Below are 24399 nucleotides of genomic sequence, written 5' to 3' on the forward strand. Positions count from 1 at the left end.
CTGGAAATAGGTCAAGGAGAGGGCCTGGCGGCCGGCTCTGCTGCCTTCCCTTTCATGTGCCCCGCGGCTCCTGCCAGTCTGGCCTCCCTGCTCCAGAGGGACTTCGCTCTCCTTGCTGTGTCAAAAGGATCCTTCGTGTTAAAATTCAACCGAGATGTTAACCAGCCGCGGAACCGCTGTCAAGGCGGGAGTCGCTCAAACAGGTGGAACTCCGCGCCGCCCTGTGTTCTGCAGAGGGTCCTGCCCACCGCCCGCAGCGACCTGCCGGCACATTTGAACAGGGCAGGGCGCAAATTCTGCCCCCACCCGCTGGGCTGCCTCCCAGCCTTGGCGGGCCGGGAGCCGCTGGCCAGGCGGAATCCCGGCCTCCCTCCTGGGCGCGTCGTCCGGCCGTATTCTTGGGGCTGTTGTTCGGAGGAGCGTTGTGAAGTGGATTTGAGGACAAGCCTAGCTGGCGGGGGGACGCGTGATGTGGATTTTGGCAGAAACCCTGTCATCTCACCGGAAAACCCGGTGGCAGGATTTGGCTGGCAGCGTGTGCAAACAGTGTGAGCAGGAGCGTTCTCTGCTTCTGTGGATGGAGAAGCCACCCTGAGATCACAGTAACCCGTGCCGGCCTCGCCTTTAACAAGCCCCACAAATTCTCCTGAAGTGAGAGGCAGTGTGGGCCAGTGGTTATCCCACACACGGGCTGGTGTCAGGCTGCTTGAATTTGAATCCCTGCCCTGCCCAGGCTGTGTGGCCTTGGGAAAGTTGCTGAACCTCTCTGTCTCCGTTTCCTCTCTTGGGGATGATAATAGTTCTGATCCCATCATGTTCTTGTGAGGACGAAAGGAGCACAGGTAGATAGCATAATAATAACTTACAACAACAGTCTCCCACCACAGGGAGGGCTGTGGACACGTTGCTATTTTTATTCCATTATTGTAAATGATTTTGGACAAGGAGGCCCAGGGGAACTGCACACAAGAGCCCCCCGAGGCTGAACCTCAGAAGGGAGCCAGGTTTGGCCCGGGGTCAGATCTGTGTTTGGAAGACGAGGCCCCAGACCGTGCGCCACAGAGTGAGACGGGGTAAATCTGGGTCGAAATGTGACTCATCCTTCCACACAGGGCTCCTGCGGGCTCGGTGGTTTAGGAAGACCTTGTTTTTCTTACTTTCAACACAAGAACACCTGGGTCGAGGTGTCCGGAGGGTGGGCCCTGAGGGCTTCCTGCCGTGGGTTCGCCCCCCCCCCCACGGTGCTGCTGAGCAGAACCCAGGAGGGTTTGGGGCACGGAGTGAGCTTCTTGCTCCTGGTGGTTCCTGTCCCTGCGGGGGTCCCCCTCAGCCTCAGCCTCTTCCTATGTCTCTCCCTGGCCTGGTCTGTGAAGGTCGGTCCCTGGCCTTCGTCTACAGGGACACACAAGCACACACGCACGCACTGGGGGCCCCAGGTGCGCGGGCACCATCCCCCACACCTTTGAGGAGCCTTGGCTTGGAGATGGCGGAGGGGCTGGCAGGCTCACTTGGCCTCTGCACTCTTCACCCAGCATCACCGAGTGGTGAAGGACCAGACCAGGCGTCCTGCCTGCACGTGGGGTGGAGTGGGGGGCACCACAGGCTGACTGCTAACTTGAGGAGACGGAGGCTTGGGACGGGGCGTGGTGGCGCGTGCCTGTAATCCCGGCGGCTCGGGAGGCTGAGACGGAAGGAACTCCAGCTCGAGGCCAGCCTCAGCAACTTCGCCAGACCCTGTCTCGAAACAAACCAACAAAACGGGCTGGGGATGTAGCCCAGGTAGAGCAGCCCTGGGTTCAGGAGTCACCAGCACAGGGCCGATGGCCGGGAAGGCCTGGCCGGGGAAGGGGCGAGGCTCACAGCTCACACCGGAGGCCGGGGAAGAGCGGAGCATGGAAGGAAGAGCAGCCCCACAGGGGACACTGTGTGCAAGGACCCTGCTGTGGTGGGGGCCATGACACTGTGAGTCCAGTGAGCAAGGACGAAGCTGGCAGGGGTGGACGCTGGTCACTCAGGGCCCTGCGGGGTCTCTTGAGCATTTGGGATCGAACCCAAGGTGGGGTGGGAAGCAGGGGGACTTGGTGACCTTAATTAGAGTCATCCCAGGCGTGAGAGAGGGAGGGCTCAGGACAACCCCTAGCCTCCACCTTTAATGGCTGAGTGGAAGTCGAGGCCGCTGACCCGGATGGAATGGCCTAGAGTCTGGGGGAAGGTCAGGTTCAGCCTGGGCCTTGAGGAGGCTGACCCCCAGGGAGGCAGCTTAGGGCCTGCTGGGTCACAGCTGGTGCAGGGAGGCCCTGCTGCTGCAGAGATGTCCCTGACCCTGGGAGCCTGCTGGAGGGGTCCTGGGAAGGAAGCAGCTGGGGGCTGGCCAGCTGCTCTGGCCCGAGTGTCCTCATGTGGCTCTGCTGGAAGGTAAGCACGGCTTGGAGCCTCCAGACATATTTGATATGGTCCAGAGGCTGGGATTTACAGTCCAGCTGACCTTGAACATTGGGACAGTTCACATAAAAATCACATCTCCTTTGACTTAAAAGTCCCCAGGCTCACAGGCTCCATGGCAACAGTGGGCTGGACCACAGTGGCCATTGCCTCTGCTGCAGGGGCTGAGCTCCACACTGCCCCTGCAGGCCGATCCTGGCACTGCTACCCTGCAGCAGTGCTGCTGTTGGACGCCAGACTTGGTCCTTCCCACTAATTCCCTGGCTCCCTTGCTGGACCCAGCCCAGGCACTGCCTCTCCTGCCCCACTGTGTCTCCTTCTCTGGGCCGTGGCAGTCACTCATCTTCTCTTGTTTATCCTGACCTTGACGGTTTTGAAGAGCAGTGGAACCCCAGCATTACACACGCTGGGCAGGTGCTCGACCTCTGAGCTGCACCCCAGCTCTGTGTGGGTATTTTTTCCAGCCACATCTGGCTGCGGAGGAACAGGCGTGGGGTTCAGGATGCCCACAGTGATGACGTTAACTAAGGTCCCAAGAGGCTCGGCAGACACCGTCCTAGTATTGCTGTTGGTACCCTTCGGTATTCATGCAGTGGAGCCTGAACCTCTGGATGTGATGACGGCCACCTACAGACCTTCCCCAAAGCCCTGGAGGAAAACATTCCATGTGTAATGCTGTGGGTTCCACTCCCAGCACCAAAAATATTTTTTTTAACGTATAAATTTCTTTTTTTAAAAAATATGTTTTAGTTATAGGCGAGCACAATGTCTTTATTTTACTTTATGAGGTGTGCTGAGGATCGAACCCAGGGCCTCAGGCATGCTAGGCGAGTGCGCTACCTCTGAGCCACAACCCCAGCCCATGGATAAATTTCTCGAGTATGATCAACCATACATGTGACACCTGTGTACACCTGCGAAGCCACCTCCACGAGCAAAGCCACAGACATCTCCCTCTGCAGTCCAGCTCCCTGGGCGGTTTGTCCTTCCCCTCCCCTAATCCTGGCAAACACTGATGGATCACCAAACACTAAACATGCATCTAACACTGATCACTGAAGATCAGTCTTTGTTTCATCCTATTTTATGTGAGCATAAAAACATATGCACAGAATCCCACCGTGTGGATGTGTCCACCTTTGTTTCTCTAGTCACCTGTTGATGGATACCTGTTGCTTCCAGGTCTCAGTCATTGCAAATAAAGTTGCTATGAACATTCAATACAAATTGTTGCTTGGGCCAAGCTCAGTTTATCCTCGTAAATATTCGGGAATGGGATGACCGGGTCCTCTGCTGGTGGATGTTAAATCTTAGTTTTCTTGCTGTGCTGGGAATGGAACCAGGGCCTCACGCAGGCCAGGCGAGCCCCCTTCCACCCAGCCACAGCCCTGGAGGTCAAACCTTTTCAGAAATGGCCTCTCTTTTTATCCAAGTGGCCATTCTACTTCACGGGGCCACAGTTGTTCCACGTTTTCTCCAATACTCCGTCTTTCCATTTTTTGCCAGTGGGTGGGTGCGAGCCGGTGTTCGCTGCGGTTGGATTTGCATTTTCCTAGCGCTGTCGCGTCTTTTCCTGTGACTCTTGGCGGGCGCCCATACATCCTCTTTGGGAGGCATCTGCCCGAGACTTCTGCATGTTATAAAAATGGGATGGTTTTGTTGTTGAGTTGGAAGTGCTCCTCCGGCTTCTTGAACGGAAGTCCTTTGACACAGAGTGTTCGGATGTGTCCCCCAGCTTGTGGCCTGCCATTTTATTTTTGAAACAATATCTTTCTTTTTTTTCTTTTTTCTTTTTTTTTTTAAAGAGAGAGAAAGGGGAGAGAGAGAGAGAGAGAGAGAGAGAGAGAGAGAGAGAGAGAGAGAGAATTTATTTACTTATTTATTTAGTTTTTGGCGGACACAACATCTTTGTTGGTATGTGGTGCTGAGGATCGAACCCGGGCCGCACGCATGCCAGGCGAGCGCGCTACCGCTTGAGCCACATCCCCAGCCCGAAACAATGTCTTTCGAAAAGCCGAGTTTTTGCTTTTATTGGATTTCCATGGATCATTTTTTCCTTTCATATTTTTTGTGTTGTATTTAAGAATGTTGGCCAAACCCAAGGTTGCTAAGATTTTCTCCAGTTTTCTTCTAAAATTTTTTATGATTTTAATATTTATACTTAAGTCTATGATAGGGTTAATTTTTTGATATGGTGCATTAGCGCCCAGTCCCCCCTCCCTCCCCCCTTTACCTATGTGGCCTCCCAGTGTTTGAGAATCATTTGTTGAAAAGATTATCCTTTCCTCATTTAATTGATTTGGACACAATTGGAAAGTCAGTTCACCATATGTGCATGACTCTGCTTCTGGTCTCTCTCTGTCACATGAATAAACCTTTCTGGTGCTGAGGATCCGACCCAGGGCCTCACCCTCGCTAGGTGAGCTCCATCACTGAGGTATATCCACAGCCCTTTCTTTCTTTTTCATTATTTTGGGATAATCTAGGTCCTTTGCATTTACATATAAAGGTTAGAATGTGCCTGTCGATATAAACAAAATAGTCTGCTGTCAATTTGGGATTTCTATCTGTAAATTTTGGAGACTCCACATTTTGATCACACTGAGATTTTTAGTCCCTGCTAGACAACTATGTCACCTGCAAATAAGGACAGTTTTGTCTCCTGTCGGATTTGTATGCCTTTTATTTCCATTTCTTGCCTTGCTGCTTTCACTAGGGCAGGGTTGAGCAGAGGTGGTGAGTGGGGACCTCCCAGCCTCGTTCCTGATGGCACATTCAGTCTCATGGAAAGAAATCTGAGGTTACCAGCTGGGTATGGTGGCGTGTGCCTGGAATTCCAGCTACTTGTGAGGCTGAGACAGGAGGATGGCAAGTTCAAGGCCAGCCTGTGCAGCTTAGTGAGACACTGTCCCCCAGAAAATGTGGGCACTGGGATGTAGCTCAGTGTCAGAGCACTTGCCTGGCATCTAGGAAGCCCTGGGTTCAATGCCCAGTACTACAAAAAAAAAAAAGTGGTTACCTCTAGGGCAGCAGAGTGCCTTCCTTAGGCCACAGATGTCCTTTCTAAGGGTGAGGAAGTTCCCTCTCATGCCTATTTGCTGAGTGTTGTGCATCAGGAATGGATTTTGAATTTTGTCAAATATTATTACTGCATCTATTGAACCTAAAAAGTTTGTTAGAATTTAGTTTGTTCACCTTGATTTTCAAACGTTAAACCCACTTTGCATTCCCGGAGTAAAGTCCACGTGGCCATAATGTCCTTTTTGCAGTATGTTACTGGAGCCAGCTTGCTCTCCGTCAAGACATTGTGTGTCTGGGGCTGGAGGCGAGGCTCTGGGGTAGAGTGCTTGCTGCCCTGCCCGAGTGAGGTCCTTTCATCCCAGAACTGGAAAAAGAAAGAGAGAGAGAGAGAGAGAGAGAGAGAGAGAGAGAGGGGGGGGGGCGGGAGGGGAGGGAGGGAGGATGACTGTGTCTGTGTCCATGGACGATATTGGTTCGCAGTTTTCTTGTCTTTTTCTGGTTTTAGCATTAGGGTGATACAAGGCTAATGGGATGAGTTGGGAAGCAGTGTTACCTCTTTTTCAATTTTCTGGAAGAATTTGTGTTGGGTTACTATTATTATTTTTTTAAATGTTCTTATAGATGTAGATGGACACCATGTTTTTATTTTATTTTATTTATTTTTATGTGGTGCTGAGAATCAAACCCAGTGTCTCACACGTGCTAGGCAAGCACCCTGCCACGGAGCTACAACCCAGCCCCCAAGTGACTGATATTTTTGCTGAAATGTTTGACAGAATTCACTAGGGAAAACATCCAGGATGGGAGTTTTTTTCCATGAGAAGGTTTTAATCATAAATATAATTTCTTTAGTAGATTCAGGGGTAACAAGGTTACATATTCCTCTGGAGTGGGCTTTAGGGGTGAGTCTTTCAAGAAATCTGTTAGTTTCACTTAAGTGGTTGAATCTATTGGTAGAATATTTCCCATAATAGTCTCTCTTTGTTTTTTAAATCAACTTGCATGCAAAAGGCCCTGAGTTCAATCCCCAATACCAAAAAAAATAAAAATAAAAATAAAAAAAAAATAAAATAAATTCATTGTAATTAGTTGTCCATGACAGTAGAATGCATGTTGACACATTGTATACAAATGGAGCTCAACTTCTTCCTCTGGCTGAACTCGGTGCAGAGTCCCACCAGTGGTGCAATCATACATGTATATAGGGTAATAATAGTCTGTGATTATCATTTTAAAGTCTGTAGGATTTGCTTTCCTACCTCTTTCCTGATGAGCATAGCTAGAAGTTTAAACATTTTATTGATTTTCTCAAAGAGCCAACTTTAGGTTTCATTGACTTTATTATTTTTCTATTTCTCTGATTTCTCCTATTTGTTATTTTGTTTCTTCTGCTTAATTTAGGTTGAATCAACTTTTTTTTTCCTTTTTCTAGTTTCTTGTGCTTTCTTCTTTGACTCATATTTAGAATTGTGTTACATAGTTTGAAGGGACTTTCTGGTCCCAAAACATCTTTCATCTGATTTAAAGTCTTTAAATTATACTGTGTGTGAGATCATGTTGGGGACCTTCAGGGGCTGCCCAGGGAGGGTCCTGTTGCGGGGTGCGGGGGGAGACGTGTGACCTGCATTCTGAGTCACTGGAGGGTTTTAAGCAGAGAGGGGGTTTGAACTGTGTTTCTAAATAAGCATTGAGGCTGCGTATGAGGACGGTGCGGATGTCAGGGACCAGAGGCGATGGAGGCATGGATCAAGGTGGTCGCCACAGAGAAGGAGTAGAGGGATTTGGAGTGCGAGGAGGTAAAACTGATTGGTCTGTGTGCGTCGCAGGTGAGAGAGGTCCCTCCTTATGCGGGGACCGAGTACTGTTCCTGTCCTCTCTGTCCTTGTGGGGGTTCCGTTCCCTGCCCACCAGAAACAGGCCAATCACACCCACCTATAGGAACCAGGGGCAGCCCACCCTCTCTGCACGACAATGCCGCCTCCCACAGTCCCGGCTGTCCTGGGTGCAGGACCTCTGTGTGCTGTATGGACTGTGAAGGTGCGTGACTGATAAAGTGCTGTCAATTCATCTGACCCGTGTTTGGCCACCCCTGTGATCCCCGATGGATGGGTAAACAGTTCCTTATTCAGAGTGGCACAGCCCCTGTGTGGCAGGCGGCTGGTCCAGGGTGGCTGGGCTGGATTTCAGACCCCACCTGCCTCTTGGCTGGGTGCTGGTGCAGGACGCAACCTGCGCACCTGTCCCTGGCACCTCCTCTAGCAGGCTCATTTAGCCAGCTCCGGCCCATGCTGGGAGGGAGGCCCCCAAATCATTCCCCCTTCACAGATGAGGGCTCTGTAAGTGGTGGGGGTGAGGGTGGCCCGTCTCCAGTCGGGGTGGCTGAGTAGGTGTGTGAAGGTGTGGGTGTGGCAGGGAAGGGAGAGGACCCGCGGCGTCCACGGAGCTGACCGGGGCAGCCAGGCTGGGCGAGACCACCGGGCTTCCACCCTCGGATGGGAGAAGAGGCAACTCTGTCTGTCCCCCAAAGTTTTTTACCAAAGGGCTCCACACGGCAGATTTCTAGAGCCAGGTGCTTTCTAGAGTGACCACCTCTTGCTGGTCGCCCCTGGCCACAGCTGATGCCCTAGAATAGTCCAGAGAGGAGAGTGGGGGTGAAGCAGCTGCAGCACGGAGGGCCGAGCTGGGCCGCGTTAGGGAAGGGGAGCCTGCGACTTCAGGGCTTTTCCTGTGCTGTGTCCCCCAACCCAGGACAGTGCTGAAACACTAGGCAAGGGCCATCGGCGAAGTAAGTCAAAGAACAAGTCAAGGCCCTGCTTCCGCGGGGTGAGCTGCGGCACCTCCACCTGGCTTCGCGGCAGGCCCTGGGGTGGGGGTGAGGGCGTCTGTGGCTCTGGGAAGATGCCCCTTGAGACGCAGGGAGCTGGGGCTGAACTTGGTGCTGGAGGGAGCGAGGCTGGGGGAGTTTTTTGTTTCCTTGTCAAAGGCCACTTCACAACGGAGGTGATTCTGGCTACAAGACAGAGCGGGGAATGTCCCCTCCTGCTATTCTCGGGGGTGAGGGCGTGGAAAGCACTCACAGTGCGTCCCTCTGGCCTGGCCTTGGTGGGAACAGGGGACCAGGACCAGGGAAGATGCTGTGGGCCTTCTCGGGTGGGTTTTGGTGAGAGGTTCCGGAACCTGCTTGGGCGCTCGCCCCAGCCTGGCTGGCGGCTGGGCCTGTCCCTAGCCATCACCTTTCCTGCCTAAGGTGCAGCTGCAGCCGGGCCAGGACCCTGAGCTCCGTCACTTCATCCCTCCCACCTGCCTTTCTGCCCATCAGCGGAGCAGCCTGTCATCGTCCTGCAGGGGGCTGTGGAGCTGAACCCCAACCAACTCCATCCAGTCCCTCCCTGGGTGGCCGCGGGCACTCACTGACTCTCCAGGTCCTGGATGGTGTCGGGGAGGGGCAGTCCCTGGGTCTCCGGGAGGGAGAACAGAAGCAGGCTGGACGCGATGGGGATGGCGCCGTAGGAGAGGGCGGGCAGCAGGGGCAGCGCCTGGTGGGCCAGCCTGACCAGGGGCCCCATCATAGCTCCCAGGCGGCCCACCGACTGCAGGAAGCCATCCGCGGTCATCCTGTGGGGAAGGGGGCCCAGGGCCACGTCACGGCTGCCACCACTGCAGCCGCGGGGTGCCGGGAAGGGCTGCAGAGTGGCCCGCCCCAAGGCCGCCCACAAATGCTGCCTCCTCCCCGGGCCACCTGGAGTCCCCCTCTGGTCCTTTAGGAGGACTCTGCAGCGCCTGTCATTTCTTTAGGTGACCAGGGCTCACCTCAGCGCTCCCGGGAGGCCACTGAGTTCAGGTTTCCCCACGACAGCCACAAACTCAGTGAATATTCACCCAGAACAAGCTCAGGAGAGGCCGGGCCGACGGGAGAACGGGGCCCCACAAGTGGCCCCACGAGCCTCCCGCCCTCTGCCAGGCGAGTCTGTCACCCCGGGCCTCAGTCACCCAACTGTCAGCCGTGGGCCGTGCAGGCTCCAGAGGCCGGTCCTGCAGGTCGGTCTGCCCAGGGGCCCGAGCATGGCAAGCCCCAGGCAGGAGGCCCCAGTCGGCCTGTGCTGGGAGGTCCTTCCCGGCCCTGGCTGTGGATCGGGGTCCCCCCCAGGCCCCCCGGGGTCCCTGTCTCGCCGTGCCTTAACCCTGACGGCCCTTCCAGGCAGCCAGCCTACCGCAGCGGGGTGGGGAAGAGCTCCGTCCTGTAGACGGTGAGGCAGGTCAGGCTCAGCCCAAAGCATCCTTTCCCCAGCACAGCCAAGGCCACGCGCAGGGTCTGCAGGTCTGCGCAGAGGAGGGGGCGGTGGGTCTGCACGCGGGCACCCCGAGAGCAGCTGGCGGAAGCAGGGGGCCGCGCCCTCCTGCCAGCCCCCGGCAGGGCTGATGCAGGGCCAGCCACCAGAGAGAGCCAGGTGGGGACAGTGCCGAACGAGGTAGCCTGGCCGTGGGCTGGGCCCCGAAGCCATCTCCCTGCCTTGGCCTGTCTGCAGGCACCGGGGGTGGGGGGTGGCACGGGCCTGGCAAGAAGGTCCCCGTCTGGCTCACTCTGCCAAGGGCCTCGACTTCCCCTCCCACCCCTGGTCACAAAGGGCCTCGAGGGCTGGGGTGTGGCTCTGTGGCAGAGCGCGGACTAGCATGGGGGAGGCCCTGGGTTTGATCCCCAGCACCTAAGGAAAAAAATAGGAAAATCTTCTAAACGGTCGGGCGAGATCCCCAGAAAAGCTTGGTCTTTGGAGGTGTTCTCAGTGCAGCGTGTCACTGGGCGCTCGGCTCCTGCTGTGGCCTGCGGGGGTGGGACACTGTCCCCCTCCTCCTCCATCAGACCCTCCTGGCTGCCGCGGGCGTCCTCTGCCTCCCTCCCGGCTCTGGGGCTTCACAGCCTCATTCAGAAAGAAGAAGGGAAGACGGGGCCCTTGGCAGTCTCCCCAGATCCCTGCACACACCTGACGTGCTGTTTAATGAGAGAGAAGAAATGCATGTGCACACACACGCACACGCACGCACGTGGCTCGCACAACGCACACACTGACTGTGCTCCGTGCTCTCTCCGCCTCAGTGTGAGCAACAGCTCTACCCGCCCCCGGCTGTCTCACTAGCTGAGTGACCTTGGGCACCGGCTTGGCCTCTCTGAACCTCAGGGGCAGGGCTGGGTGGGGGCACTGGATTCCTGAGCCAGGGCAACAAAGGCGGCGAGTGTGACCGTCAGAGCTGGCGGACAGTGACTGTGGCCACAGACACGCTCCTCTCTGGGGCTGGGGGAGGGGAGGAGGCCAGATGGCCAGTGCGGTGGGGTGGGCAGGGAAGCGGGTCCCTGGGCCTCACCTTGTGGCACCAGCATGTTGGCCAGGATGGAGACGCCGGCCAGGGCCTGGGACCCTGCCAGCGTTATGCGGCGGCCAAAGAACCTGAGCGAGAGGATGGTGGTGGCCCGGCCCAGGAGGTCCACAGCTCCGAAGAGGGCCTGCAGGAGGAAGATGTCCCTGCCCAGGCTCTGCAGGTCCAGGACCAGCCCGTAGTAGGAGAACAGCAGGGAGAAGCTGCGGGCAGAGCCAGAGGTGGGTTCCCGCCCACAGAGGAGAGGGACCCCAGCCCCCGAGTCACCTCCCACCACCCACGAGGTCTGCCCGTCAGAGCTTGCCATGGCCAGAGCGTGAAAAGCTTGTCCAGTGCAGGACGTGTCTCCCAGGGCCAGGCTCCCCCCAGAAAGAGGCAGGGAGGCCACAGCCTCCAGTCCACACCCCGGCAGGGTGGCAATGGGCTGGGGCAGTCCTCCTGGGCTCCCTGGCCACTGACCAGCTGGATGACCTAACGCTGTCTTGGTTGGTCCCAAGGCCAGTCTCAGGGGTCTCCATGGGTCAAGCTGTGCTGCCCCTTCAGTGCCCCCCAGCCCTCTGGCTTGTTTCTAGAAGCCAGTCACACAGACGGGTCTCCAGGTGCTACATCCTTGAAGTCTTGAAAGACAGGACACTCACCCGGTGGGTCCCCAGGGGACTCTGCAGCCAAGGCTCCTTCAGGGCAGAGGACCCGTTTCCCAGCCCTCGGGAGTGCGGTCCTCAGCTGGTGGCCACAGCCCACAAGAGCCGCAGAGGCTGGAAGAGCCACCCAGCCCCCAGCTCCTAGACCCCTGCCTGCCTCCTCTCCGGTGGGCTCCTGGGGGCAGCCCCAGCCCGGGAGCCCCCAGGCATCTGAACCACAGAACCTGGGTCTCCACCCTCCGCAGGTGGGAGTCACACCCGGCCCCACGGTGAGGTGAAATTAATCCCGCCCCTTTTAAAATGTGTCCCCATCCTCTTAGGATGGCCGCCGCCCTCAGCCCTGCCTTCTGGCCATGACCACTGCGCCCCGAAGCCGGCAGAGCTCAGGGTTTCTATGCAAGTGTCACTCGAGGCCAGCATGAATGGGGCCCAAAGTGGCCAGGGCACTCAGGGATCCGGAACCTTCCTCGGTAACAGCTGGGTTACCAGCTGACACCCAAGAGGGTCTCGGCTCGCAGCCCCTTTCTGCATAACGGAGGACACTGGCCGCAAAGGAGGGAGCCTGGAAGGTTTTCTGAGCGGGGATGGGGGGTGGGGGGGGAGTGGCCCTGGATGTTGGCCTCCTCCTAATTTATCAGAAAAAATTAGGCTAAAAATAGAAGAGTGTAAGAAGCATTTGATCCTATTCTGTGTCCGAGGTGGCGGATATTTGCTGGGGTAGCCCGTAGGTAGTTATGTACAGCACAAAATAAACTTTTCCCCTATCTTCAGTCTTATTTCAAGATAAAATTCTAATCGACCTGATCTTCATTCCTCATAAGCTGTTGGACGTCACTTCAACGGAATTTAAGGGGCTTTTGCAGGTCCCAGGTGGCCCTGGGCCCCAGGCGGGGCCTCCCTGGCGTGGGGCCTGGTGGTGACAGAGCCCTTGAGCCGGAGGCCGCTCACTTTGGGTTCTAGCGCCAGCTCCGTCATCTTGGGTGGGTCACTGGGCCTGCTGGCCTCCACTTTCCCCCTCTGTGGAGTGGGGGGCCCTGAGGGGAGAGGCGATGCCCGGCCGGTCGCCCTCCGGGCTGCAGCTGCTGGGATAACTCCAAGGCCCACAGCAGCCTCGGTTGGTCCCTGTCTGAGCCTGACCAGTGCTGGCTCCACAGCTGGCCAAACCCACACCAGCCTCTGGGTCCCTTCCACCCTCCCTGCCTGCCAGGCCTCTGGCCTCCTGGGCACTCCTGTGAGGCCCGAGGACACTGTGTTGCCTGGACACCGGCCCATGTCCCAGTCCTGTCTCTGGGAGAAGGGACCAGGACAGCGTACTTCACCATCAGCATGGCACAGGTCCTCCAGCGGAGCATGGGCACCCGGAAGAGGTCCAGCACTGACCCATGGTCCTCTGCAGAGGCCATCTCTTCTTCCATGCTGGACATCAGCACCTCCAGGGAGAACAGGGCACAGTGATGTTGGGACAATGGCCCTGCCTGCCTCACGCCTGGAGTGGTGTCCAGGTGTGGGGAGGGGTGGGAGGGGCCTGTGGCCCAGGCTGGCATGCTCCCCTGTCCATCTCCGTCCCCTGGCTGGCTCCAGAGCAGGCTTGCCGTAGCCAAGCCACTCCTCAGTGCTCCCCGAGTGTCCACCCTGTCCTCCTGTGCCTCTGGTCCTGCCCACCCTGTGTTCATCTCAGCCCCACCATGACTTCCTCCTTGGAAGCCTGCTCCGTCCTCCCACCCCCAAGAGCTCAGGGTTCCTCTAGTCTCTGCAGCACGTCCCCATCTGACACCTGCTTTCTGGAAAGAGCTACCTTTAAATAAGCAAAACCTGTTCCCCAAATACACTGAGAAGTGCCAGGAGGCAGGTGTGCAGCACATGCGGGCTGGCGGTGGGTGGTGCAGGTGATAATGAGGGCGTTTTGTTTTTGGTGGTGATGGTGAGGATAGTGATGACGGTGGTGAAGGTGATGGTGGTGGTGGTGACAGTGGTGATGGTGGTGACAGTGGTGATGGTGGTAACAGTGGTGGTGATGGGGGTGATGATGATGGTGGTGGTGATGGTGACAATGGTGATGGTGACAATGGTGATGGTGGTGACAGTGGTGGTGATGGGGGTGATGATGATAGTGGTGGTGATGGTGATGGTGGTGACAATGGTAATGGTGGTGATGGTGATGGTAACAGTGATGGGGTGATGGTGATGATAGTGGGGATGGTGATGGTGGAAATGATGGTAATGGTGGTGATGATGGTGATGGTGGTGATGGTGGTGGTGGTGACAGTGGTGATGATGGTGATGGTGATGATGGTGACAATGGTGATGTAGTGATTGTGATGGTGGTGACAGTGGTGATGTAGTGATTGTGATAGTGGTGACAGTGGTGATGGTGGTGACAGTGGTGATGATGGTGATGGAGATGGTGATGGTGGTGACAATGGTGATGGTGGTGATGGTGATGGTGACAGTGATGGTAGTGATGGTGATGATGGTGGTGATGGTGCTGGTGGTGATGGTGATGGTGGCAATGATGGTAATGGTGGTGATGATGGTGATGGTGGTGATGGTGGTGGTGGTGACAGTGGTGATGATTGTGATGGTGATGATGGTGACAATGGTGATATAGTGATTGTAATGGTGGTGACAGTGGTGATGGTGGTGATGGTGGTGATGATGGTGATGGTGGTGATGATGGTGATGGTGGTGATGGTGATGGTGGTGATGGTGGTGATGATGGTGATGGTGGTGATGGTGGTGGTGGTGACAGTGGTGATGATTGTGATGGTGATGATGGTGACAATGGTGATGTAGTGATTGTAATGGTGGTGACAGTGGTGATGGTGGTGATGGTGGTGATGATGGTAGTGATGATGATAATGGTGGTGGTGGTGATGGTGATGGTGGTGATGGTGGTGATGATGGTAGTGATGATGATAATGGTGGTGGTGATGGTGATGGTGGTGGTGGTGGTGGTGACAGTGGTGATGGTGGCGATGGTGGTATTCATGGTGGCGGTGGTGACGGTGACGGTGATGGTGGTAATGGTGTTTGCATGGCTGTGGAGATGGGGATGATGACGGTGTCGAGGTTGGCAGAGATGCCGACGGCTGTGCTGTTGGTGGAGTAGGTGGAGGTGCTGGGAAATGGTAGTGGGATGGTCCTGATAACACAGGGGGACACCTCAGTGGATGTCCTCTCCCAGGTCAAGTTTCACACTGTGGGTCACAAACAGCAGCATCTCACCTCTATGGTCAGCGTCTTTTTGGCCTCCTTGTGGCCGTTTATCCTGGCCACCTTCTTGAGCTCCTGGAGCGCTCGTTCTGGTTTGCCCCTGGTGATCAGCCACCGGGCAGACTCTGGCAGCCACCTGTTGAGGAAGCAGGTGCTGTGGTCGGGACTTGACTGTCCCTGTTCCCACTGGGACTCCCTGGTCATGGGGGGAGGGGCAGTGGGTGCAGGGCCCCCAGCTGGATGGTACCAAAGACAGACAGGTTTTTCCTCTTGGGTGCTCCAGTGCCAGGCAGGAGGCTCAGAATTGGGTCCCAGTGCCTGGCCACCCTCAGATGCCTGGGCAGGGGATGTCCCCAGAGGTGGCCACCTGTCCAGTGATTTGGGGGCCACTTCTCTAATAGAATGGCCACGGGGTACTGAGCTCATTTTTGTTTAAGGCTCATTTAAAACATCCCCAGGCAGAACTGAGGGATGGCCCTTCCCCAAGCTCAGGGGCAGGTGGGCTGGGAGAAGCATTTCCCTAGTGATTTGCCCCGTGCACCGGGGCTCAGGTGCAGGGAAGCTGAGAAGGACTTCCGGAGGAGTCTGACACCGTGGTTTCAAGAGGCAGCTTGCCGGGGTTCCGATCCGGTCTCTGGTCCTCATTGACTGGGTGACCTTGGACCAATGACCTCTGGGCCTCAGTTCCTCTTCTGAAACCAGACCAATAACTTCATCTTCCTTATTAGAAGACGCGTTGATACGCCCCTGGTGTTGTGAGCCACACCGGGTAGGCACCGGCCCCACGTGACCAAGGTGACCTAATCTGTAGTTATGGGATGGCCGCCTTCCTTCCTGTCGATCCTGTTTACAGAATACAGACTCCATGACAGCGGGGACTTTTTGTCTGTTTTGGTCTGATGTCTGGCCTGGAGCAGGAGCTCAGTAAATATTTGAGGGCGAGTGTCATCCTCTACCCGCCCACAGCAGGCTCATCAGTGCCCAGCTCTGCCGGGCTCCCTCTCAAGAGAACTTACGGTGACACTAATCTGTATTTGTTCTCCTGGGTCCCCTCCCCCAGTCCCCACACAAGCAGGTGTTCCCAGACCTCGGGAATTTCTGCAGCACCAAGAAGCACAGTGACAGTGATGTGTGTTCCTAGCCAACGTCGGTCCTCATGACTTGATGCCAAGTGATTGGAAGGACTGACCTGGTGTGGGGGACGGGTGTGAGCCCAGGGAAGTCACGCCACCCACAGCCCAGCCTAGAGGCAAAGGCTGCTCTGGGACTCTGGCGGGACTCCGGGCCGGTGGCCCCAGATCTTCCCATTTTCCAAAAAAATGTAGAAACATTATTTGTCATTTTTGAAATGTCACCGGAAACTGCCTGGCGAGCAGGGAGGGCCCAGCTCATGTCATCGTCATCTAGGGCTCCCCACAGGTCAGGACCGCCGCTAGCCAGGGCAGTGGAGTGGGGGACTCCCTGCCACCCCGGGTCCCCCTCAGGAGGACACCCCACCCTGCACTGACCAGGATATCAGGGAGATGGCAAAGAAGGGCACAGACACGGCCAGCTGGAGGTCCCTCCAGTCCCGCAGGGCGAAGGCCAGGCCAGCCAGGGCCATCTGGCCCGTGCTGAAGGTGCATCCCAGTATCGTCATGGAAACAGCCCTCTTGTGGGTCGTGGTCCACTCCACCACTGGAAGGCGATGCAGACGCACAGGTGAGGGTGTGCCCTCCCCACTCCCCCAGGGCAGGGGCACCCCCAAGGGACTCACTCAGTGTTGACAAGGTCAGGATGATGCCCGCTAGCCCGAAAGCGCTCAGGAACCTGAGGCTGCAGTAGATGAAGAAATTCGGGGAGAAGATGGTGCTGGTGCTGGTCACGGCCACCTGCAGACAGCACCAGCTCAGCATCGGCTTCCGCCCGAACCTGTTGGGGAGACAAGCAAGCAGGGCCTGGAGGACGAGGACGCACGGCAAGCGCTTGCCTTTGAGGGCCCCACCGAGGACAAGGAGACTGGCACAAAGCCTTCTGGAAGCTTCTGGAGCTGCTGGGAGTGCGCAGGGAGCACTGGTCTCCAGACACCAGGTGCTGTGCCCTCAGGGGCAGTGTGGCCCATGGTCAAGAACGTGGGCTTTGGTGTCAGATGCGCCTGGCTTTGAGTTCAGCGCTGCCCTTCCTGGGTGACCTGGGCACACACTGGGATGTTCATAATGACATGCCTCATGGGCTTGCTGTGAAAATCAAAACCCTGAGCAAGGGGGCTGTGGAGCAAGGAGGCCAAGTGCACATGGCCCTAGGCAAGCCAGCCCGGTCCTCACCTGCCCACAGGGACAGGAAGTCCCATGAGACCAGGCCCACCCCCATCCTGGTGCCCGGGCTCGCCGTGTCCTCCAGGCCAGCCCAGCCCCAGATGCGACTCATTCGGTGCAATCGCAGTGCACACTGAGCAGGTGGAGCTGGGGACAGACCTTGGCCTTGCCTGTCTGGACAGCGCCCAGGAGTGTGGACACCAGGCCCAGCCTGGCTTCCAGTATAGATGGCCCCCAGGACACAGCAACGAGTCCTGGGATGGAGCCCCTGAGTGTGGAACCCGGACCACATACAGGCTGCCTGGGTCCTGCCGTGCTTAGGACAATACAGCACAGTAATGACAAGTCTGCTGGGCTCCCTGGGGACAGGATGGCGCCTTGGGGGGTTGGGGTGTTGGGGGGGATAGTGCCTGAGCTTTTGTGCTGCCTCCTAGACCTCTAGATCGAGGGCCAATTAGGTGTGGTCAGCAGTAGGCGCCTGGCCCAGAGGGCGCAGTGGAAGTGGCTGGACTAGCCTTGCTGTCCACCTGGGGAGGGATGGATGGGCAGGGACAGGCTGGGCTCCCTGGTAGGCGGGTGGCAAACCAGGAGTGTGGATGTTCTGAAGCTTAGAGAAGGAAGGTCATCCAGGAGAGCTTTCCTCTCGGCCTCAGGTCTGAGCGTAAACGTGACCTGGTCAGAGGAGGCTCCAGTCCATCTGCAGATCTGCCCTGTCCGGGCCAGTCCTTTCCTGTCTGCTCTGCAGCTGCGATACCTTTCCGTGGTGACTGACTTACTCATCTGTGTCCTGGACAAGCTGAGGGCTCCCCTCCCCGCCTCCTTCCCCACCCATTTCTCCTGGAGACCCAGTGTGTCCCTGTGCCTGGCAGGTGCTTGGCCCATGTGACATGTCCAGGGGAGGCCTCAGGACCGGAGGACAAAGGGGCAGAGGAGAGGCTGGTGGGGAGGTGAGGGCCGCTTGGTGGGGGAGGGGAGCGGCCGCGGGCAGCAGGCCTGTGGCTGCTGACCTGAGGGTGGGGCAGTGGACATGGGAGGGGTTCGCTCTGGGGAGCCTGGCCAAGGTCTAAGGGGCACCTGGAGCAGCCTCTGGGCTGGAAGGGACGGCCAGGCAGGGGAGGCGACCTGGAGGGGCGGGGGTGACGAGCAGCTGTGAGGGACAGGGACCCCCAGGCAGAGCTGGCCTCCCACTCACAGGAGCCAGGAGCGTGTGGGCCCAGACTGTCCCCGTGTTGCCTGGGGAGGAGGGCTGAGGGGACACCCCATCTCGGGACGTGCAAGACAATGCCGTTGGGGGGTGAGGGGCAGGATTGGCCACTTCAGAGGCAGGAGAACAGCCCACCAGGCCTGCAGGTCCCCCGGCTCTGGCCTTGGTCCACCTCTCCAGGCCTGTGTGACTCAGGACATGGCCCTGACCACTGGGCAATGCAGCCCTGGACACAGCTGACGCCCTCTGGCTCCCTCCTCTCTGTCAGGCCGCCCTGCGGGCCTCTGCTCGATGCCGCTTCCTCTGGAAACCCCTCCACCCCCCTCTGAGTCCGCCCCGTCCTGTCCCCGTGGGCCCTGCCCATATTTCTGTTCCACGGCACGTCATGAGCCCGGAGTTCGGAGAACGAGGAGCCTGTTTCTCTCAGGAGGCCGTTGGCTCCCGAGGGCAGGGCGCACAGCCCCCGGCTCTCAGTAGCTGCTCGGGGGCAGCTGGGTGCCGCGGCCGAGGGTCGAGTCCCACCGTCCAGGCTAACAGCATGGAGGCTCAGATGGCAGGTTCTCGGGAGTCTCTGTCCCTGCAGCTCAGGACACAGGGCAGATCTAGGGGCTCCATCTCCTAGGGAACAGGGACTCTCCTCTGGTACCTCTGTGCCTCTGGCCTCTGTGATTCTGAGGGAGGCCAGAGGGGAGGAGAGACTCACCGGTGGGAAAGGAGGCCCCAGATGAAGAAGCCCACCAGGATCCCGGCCATGTAGACGGACTGGCCCATGGGCTTCAGGCCCCGGGAGCTGCACACCAGGTCCCACTGGAAGAGGAGGAGGAGGCACCTGGTCAGCCACCCACCAGGGGTCCCTGGCTCCTGGTGGCAGGCCACGGCGTGGGAGACGGGCCTGCTGGCGGTGACCTCGATGCTCCAGGGTCCCCCAGCTGCACAGCGGCATGGTCCTCACAGCTCTGCTTGCCGGGTAGAGGCCATCAAGGACCCTCCCACCATGACCAAGGGGAGGTTGGGACCAGAGACACGAATTGGGAACAGTGACTGCCACCTAAGAGCTGCAGGGGGAGGGTCTGCTCTGCCCGCGTTCCTGGTTGAAACCCGACGAGACACCCCCAGGGGCCTCCTCATCCATCAGTGACCCAGCCCAGGTCCAGACGGGGGTCGCCACAGGCAGCCAGGAAGTACGTATGGAGTGATAAAAGTTCTTCGCTTGGCCACACCTTGGTCATTTTCCTGAACCTTCTCCTAGGCCCACCTGGGAACTTCCTGTACCATCTGATTTTAGCCAAGAACCCGCCAAGTGAGTTCAGCAAGAACATCCCACTCTGAGGATCTGGCGGTTCTTCAGCCTGCCCCGCCCCCTCCGGTGCCGTCTGGCGGCCTGGGCCTGGCCTGACTTGGCAGGAATCCTGCCGGGTTGGTTTAGCCACCACCCCCCTCAGCCACTGGCCCCCCCAGTTCCTCGCCTACACATTGCCCATTTATATTTGGACTGAGCCCAATCTCCGACCCCATCACAATGTCCTGGGTAAAGTCTTCCTTCGGGCACTTTAACAAAGATCACCGAGTAACTCTTTAACATGAAAGAGCATCACGTCCTGTATCATCAGAGACACGGGCCACTGGGTCCCCAGCGATGGGTGGGTGGCCGTCCAGGGAGCCGAGCCGAGCAGGCTGATGTGGGGAGCCCCTTACCTTGGTCACGATGGTGGAGGTGAAGGTGCCACGGTCATAGACCCAGCCGTCCACACACGGCTCTGTGGCGGCCTCGCTCCAGTTGGTGGCTGTGGCGTTGGGGTCCAGGAGCTGCCACTGCGGCTGGCGGAAGCGGAGACACTGGTGTGGCTGCTGGTCGGGGCCCCGTGGGATGGAGACAGCCAGGAGGGCTTCAAGGGAGAGGTTTGTGGGGGTCTCGGAGCCGTTGTCCAGGGCGCGGGCCCAGCAGCGGTGGCCGGGGACGGCGGCGGAGAAGTTCTCCATGAGCAGCTGGGAAGGCATCCAGATGGCCGGGAGGAGCAGGGTCAAGACCTGCAGGGCCTGGAAGAGGCCCATGCCCCCGGTCCCCTCCAGGAGCTGTTCAAATGCCATGGCAGAGCCGGCCCTGGTGGTCAGTGGGCAGGTCGGGGCCTGAGCTGCTGCTGGGGACCAGTGGCATAGGCAAGATCCAGGCCCCTCGCCCTGGCCAGGCCGGGGAGGGACAGTAGTCCTGTAACTAGCTGAGCCAGTCCGGAGGGGTCCTGGAAGGCCTTGGAGGGAATTCCTCCCTGTCCTGTTCCCAGCAGTGACCTCTCGGTTGTCTCCACACTCCACGGAGGGGACATCAGCAGGGAGCACCCCCAGTTCCCAGTCTGCTCCAGCTGCCCCACAAGTCGGGCTCCGGGAGGGCTGAGCCGCCTTCTGGGTTCTCGGGCACCGAGAGGGAAGAGTCAAGTGGATTAATAACAATAATTTCTTTAAGGAGACGCAGGGCTGTGGTGTTACTGAGTTACAGCTGTGAGGGAACCTCTGCAGGCTGCTGCCTCCCAGGGTGGGTTAAAGTTTAACCTCAGCGTGGGCTCCAGCTCGGGGGTGACGAGCGGGCTGCAGCGGGCCGCTGGTCGGATGAGCTCACTCTCCCGTCCTGACCCTTCCGGACCTTCTCGGTGGGGCCTCCCAGGCGGGAAGTCACTGACCTGACCTGAACCCGGCCCCACGTCAGTTCAGGGGCCAAAGCCAACCGTGAGCCCAGGAACGGGCTTCCCGCACTGGGGAGGAGGCAGCGGGCACAGGCTTGGCCGCCCGGCTGGCGGGAGGGCTCCGGCCTGGCCCTCTTCCTCTCCGTGCGCACCTCCTACCAGGTGGCACCGGGAGACCAGCTCACAGACGGGCTATTTGGGGAAGCTTCTATTCTGAGGTTCCAGATTGCTGCAGTTAGACTGCAGGTCCCCCCTGGTGGGGACCATACCGACCATTTCCTGGCATCTCTTGGCAGCCCCCTGTGGGCCAGAGCTGAGCAGCACACGGGGAGGAAGTGGCCTGTTGTCCAGAGCTAGCTTCCAGGAGGGTGAAGCCAGCCCTACACCAACGCCCCCCCTGGCTGTGCCTCTTAGTGACAGCCCAAGGCAGGCTGCGTACCCTCAGTCACTCCTTAGGATGGCCCAGGAGAGAAATGTTGCTAATTCCCTCAAATAAGGAAACTGAGTCCCAGAGAAGACAGGCAACGGGCCCAGTGTCACCCAGCAGAGTCCAAATTCAAAACATTCACCAAAGCCCAAACTCTCTCTGATGCCCCCGGACAGCCCCTGGGTGCCCTCCAGCCTGTCCAACGACAAATCCCAGCTGTGGGTTGGAACACAGGATTTGGGTCAAAATTCGGGCCAGCCCCCCGTCACCTCCCAGGGTGTGAGAAGAAGGCAGCTGAGTCGGTTCCGGAGAGTTCTGAGGAGTGCTGAAAGTGTGGGTGAGGTGTGGGTGGGTGTCCAGACCCTGGGCTTCTGAGAACCTCCCCAGAGGGCCTGGGGAACTCGGCCAAGACGGCGGCCAGCCAGGAAGCCAGGGCCTGAATTTCAAAGCCAGGTTCCTTCCTGACTCTGCCTCTCTGGGCTGGAACTCATTCTGAATTTTAAAATAGCAAAGGGAGAGGGAATCAAGTCACACCAAAGCAAAGGAGGTGGCAGGAGCGGAGCTAGTTGGGCCTAGCCACAGCCTTGGCCATCCAAAGGCCAGGCCTCCCGTGCAAACACCTGCACTTCAGCCCTGCGCGGGGCAGACTCCATCCTCGCTGGAGAAGCTGGACCTGGACGCAAGCTGGAGACGCCTCTCTGCCTTCCGACTTCCTGCAATGGAGGGGGGCTGTGCCCGGGTTTGCACACCTGAGCTCGTAGCCCAAACCACAGCCAAAAATGCACGGGTGAGGCTGGGCCCAGTTCCATTTAAAAATAAGCCCCGGGGATTGAGCGGCCTGAGAGGTGGGCCTCACTTCCAGAATCTCTGGCCCCGGGGGCTGCTGGAGTCAGGAATCCATTTCCCTTTCTCCTTCCTCTTCCATATGCTTTTAGCATTTTTTTCTTCTTTCCTGCCCTTTGCCAGTCACGGACACCCTAGGCTTTGCTTACAGCAGAAGGTCAATCCTCCCGGATTTGCCAGAAGGCTCCCGGAATCTCCAACTGACTTTCCTCTTCCAGGCCAAGGAATTTTTAATTTTTAATTTTTTTTTTTTTTTTTTTTTTTTGTCCCTGGGACTCCTGGGGGCAGGGCTTGGTGCAGCTGCTCCGCCACCTGGTGGTCCCACCTGGAACTGCAACACTTGTAAGAACGGGCTCATCCTGCCTGTGGGGCCCATCCTCTAGGGGTACACCCCTTGGGGGAGAAGCAGGCTTGGGGAAGAAGGTGGGTAGCCTCAGATTACAGTCACTAAGCCCCCCATTAGATTTCTAAGCCTCATTAGATTAATTTGGGTAAAGTGAGCCCCTTTTACTCAGAACCAGAATTGCCACTGGGGTTGACTTTCCTATCTAAGGACTCCTTCAAATAAACCCGAACCCAGGCGGGCTGCCAAAGGACCTCAGGCAGTTCACTTCCCATCCATAGACTCCAGGGTCCTTGTCTCAAGATGGAGGCCTCTGCTTCACCTAGTAAGATTAAAAAGAGAATGAATGAGACTCACAGTAGGTATTAGTTATGAGCCAGGAGGGGTGGCACACACCTGGAATTCTAGAGGCCCAGGAGGCTGAGGCAGGAGGATCACAAATTTGAAGCCAACCTCAGAAATTTAGTGAGACTGTAGGCAACCCAGTGAGGCCCTGTCTCAAAATATAAAGAAAGGACTGGGGATGTGATTCAGTTGTTAAGAGCCCCTGGGTTCAATCCTTGGTACAAAAAGAGAAAAAAGTTAGTCATGATGCCTACATCAGCACCACCATCATAACCATCACATCTCACCATCCCCACCATTACCAACACCATCACCACCATCACCATCATCATCCTCACCCTTACAATCACCACCATCATCACCACATCATCACCATCTTCATCACCACCACCATCACCACCACCATCACCACATCATCATCGTCACCATCACCATCATCATCACCACACCATCATCATCACTATCACCATCATCATCCTCACCATCACCACTACCATCACTATCCTCACTATCACCATCCCCATCTTCACCATCACCATCACCATCACTATCACCATCACCTCCAGCACCACCATCATCGCTACCATCACCTCCAGCACCACCAGCACCACGATCATCACCATCATCCTCACCATCACCACTACCATCACTATCCTCACTATCACCATCCCCATCTTCACCATCACCACCACCATCACTATCACCATCACCTCCAGCACCACCATCATCGCTACCATCACCTCCAGCACCACCAGCACCACGATCATCACCATCATCGTCACCATCACCATCCCCGCCACCCCCACCAGCACCAGCTCCATTGCAATTGACGGGTTGTTCTTTTTTTTTTTTTTTCTTTCCCAGTTGAAGCCACAATGTTTCAGATCCAACTGGAGTCCCGGGAGCCCTAGGCGGCCACTCCCTGCAGCCCTGCAGAACCTGGACTGGTCAGCAGGGAGGCTCCTCCCTGGGTGCACACTGCGGCGTTTCCCAAGGGCCATGTGAAGGTGCCCAATGATCCATCACATCCCTAAAACGTCAGATGGCCTTCACGTCTAGAGAGCAGGCTGCAGCCCCTGGGTGCGGAGCTACTGAAGGGCCACCACGAGGGCAGGCTGGGTATTCCCTCTTCAGTCCTCTGCCCCACCTGAGGGCCACCGCTCTGGGGTTTCCCAGTGACCAGAGGCCAAGGCCCTGCCTTCTTCCTGCGCCACCCAGCCCAGCCCTCTCCTGCCCCAGCATGGACAGAGGAGAAGCCACAAACTCAGCTCTAGAACAGAGGAAGCCTCCTTTCTTCTGCCCTGGCCCCAACTGTCCCACTCCCCGGAGGGACTCATGTGAACACTTAAAAACAAGTATTCAGAAATATGTTCCCGTAATCGTTATAACCAGTGATTTGGATTAAGAAGTCGAACGCGCACAGCAACAACCCGACGCTCCGGAAGTGTGCAACACGACGAGTAAACCCCTCTCCCAGCTGCCCCCGGCCTTGCCACCTGGCAGGCATATTCTTCCAGAACAACCTTAATGAATTTTCAAACACAGGCTGAACTTTTCAAAGTACTGAATAGAGAGTGAATT

The 24399-nt window shown here is 57.4% G+C and overlaps 1 protein-coding gene and 1 long non-coding RNA gene across 18 annotated transcripts; both read right to left on the bottom strand.

Moving 5' to 3' along the window:
• Positions 1-894: 894 nt before the first annotated feature.
• LOC144376982 (uncharacterized) lies at positions 895-5875 on the bottom strand. The gene is made up of 2 exons (XR_013437434.1): positions 5638-5875; positions 895-4231 (listed from the first exon to the last, which is right to left on the bottom strand). It is a non-coding gene; the product is annotated as an uncharacterized LOC144376982 (long non-coding RNA).
• A 389-nt stretch (positions 5876-6264) lies between these two features.
• Slc22a11 (solute carrier family 22 member 11) lies at positions 6265-20950 on the bottom strand. Of its 17 annotated transcripts, none has more exons than XM_078045731.1 (10): positions 19881-20906; positions 18889-18992; positions 16444-16598; positions 16196-16364; positions 14700-14823; positions 12789-12904; positions 10822-11036; positions 10530-10666; positions 8875-9078; positions 6265-8086 (listed from the first exon to the last, which is right to left on the bottom strand). In XM_078045731.1, the coding sequence occupies exons 1-10, from the start codon at positions 20271-20273 to the stop codon at positions 7772-7774; spliced, it is 1932 nt and encodes a 643-aa protein (XP_077901857.1). In that variant the 5' UTR covers positions 20274-20906; the 3' UTR covers positions 6265-7771. The 17 variants fall into 17 exon arrangements, 16 of the variants coding, with proteins under 16 accessions (XP_077901857.1, XP_077901863.1, XP_077901866.1 ...); XM_078045737.1 differs by lacking the exons at positions 10530-10666; positions 19881-20906 and adding exons at positions 9675-9879; positions 19441-19567; XM_078045740.1 differs by lacking the exon at positions 19881-20906 and adding an exon at positions 19441-19564.
• Between the last annotated feature and the right edge of the window lie 3449 nt (positions 20951-24399).

This window comes from Ictidomys tridecemlineatus, chromosome 4, assembly GCF_052094955.1.
Source record: "Ictidomys tridecemlineatus isolate mIctTri1 chromosome 4, mIctTri1.hap1, whole genome shotgun sequence".
Lineage (NCBI taxonomy): Eukaryota > Metazoa > Chordata > Mammalia > Rodentia > Sciuridae > Ictidomys > Ictidomys tridecemlineatus.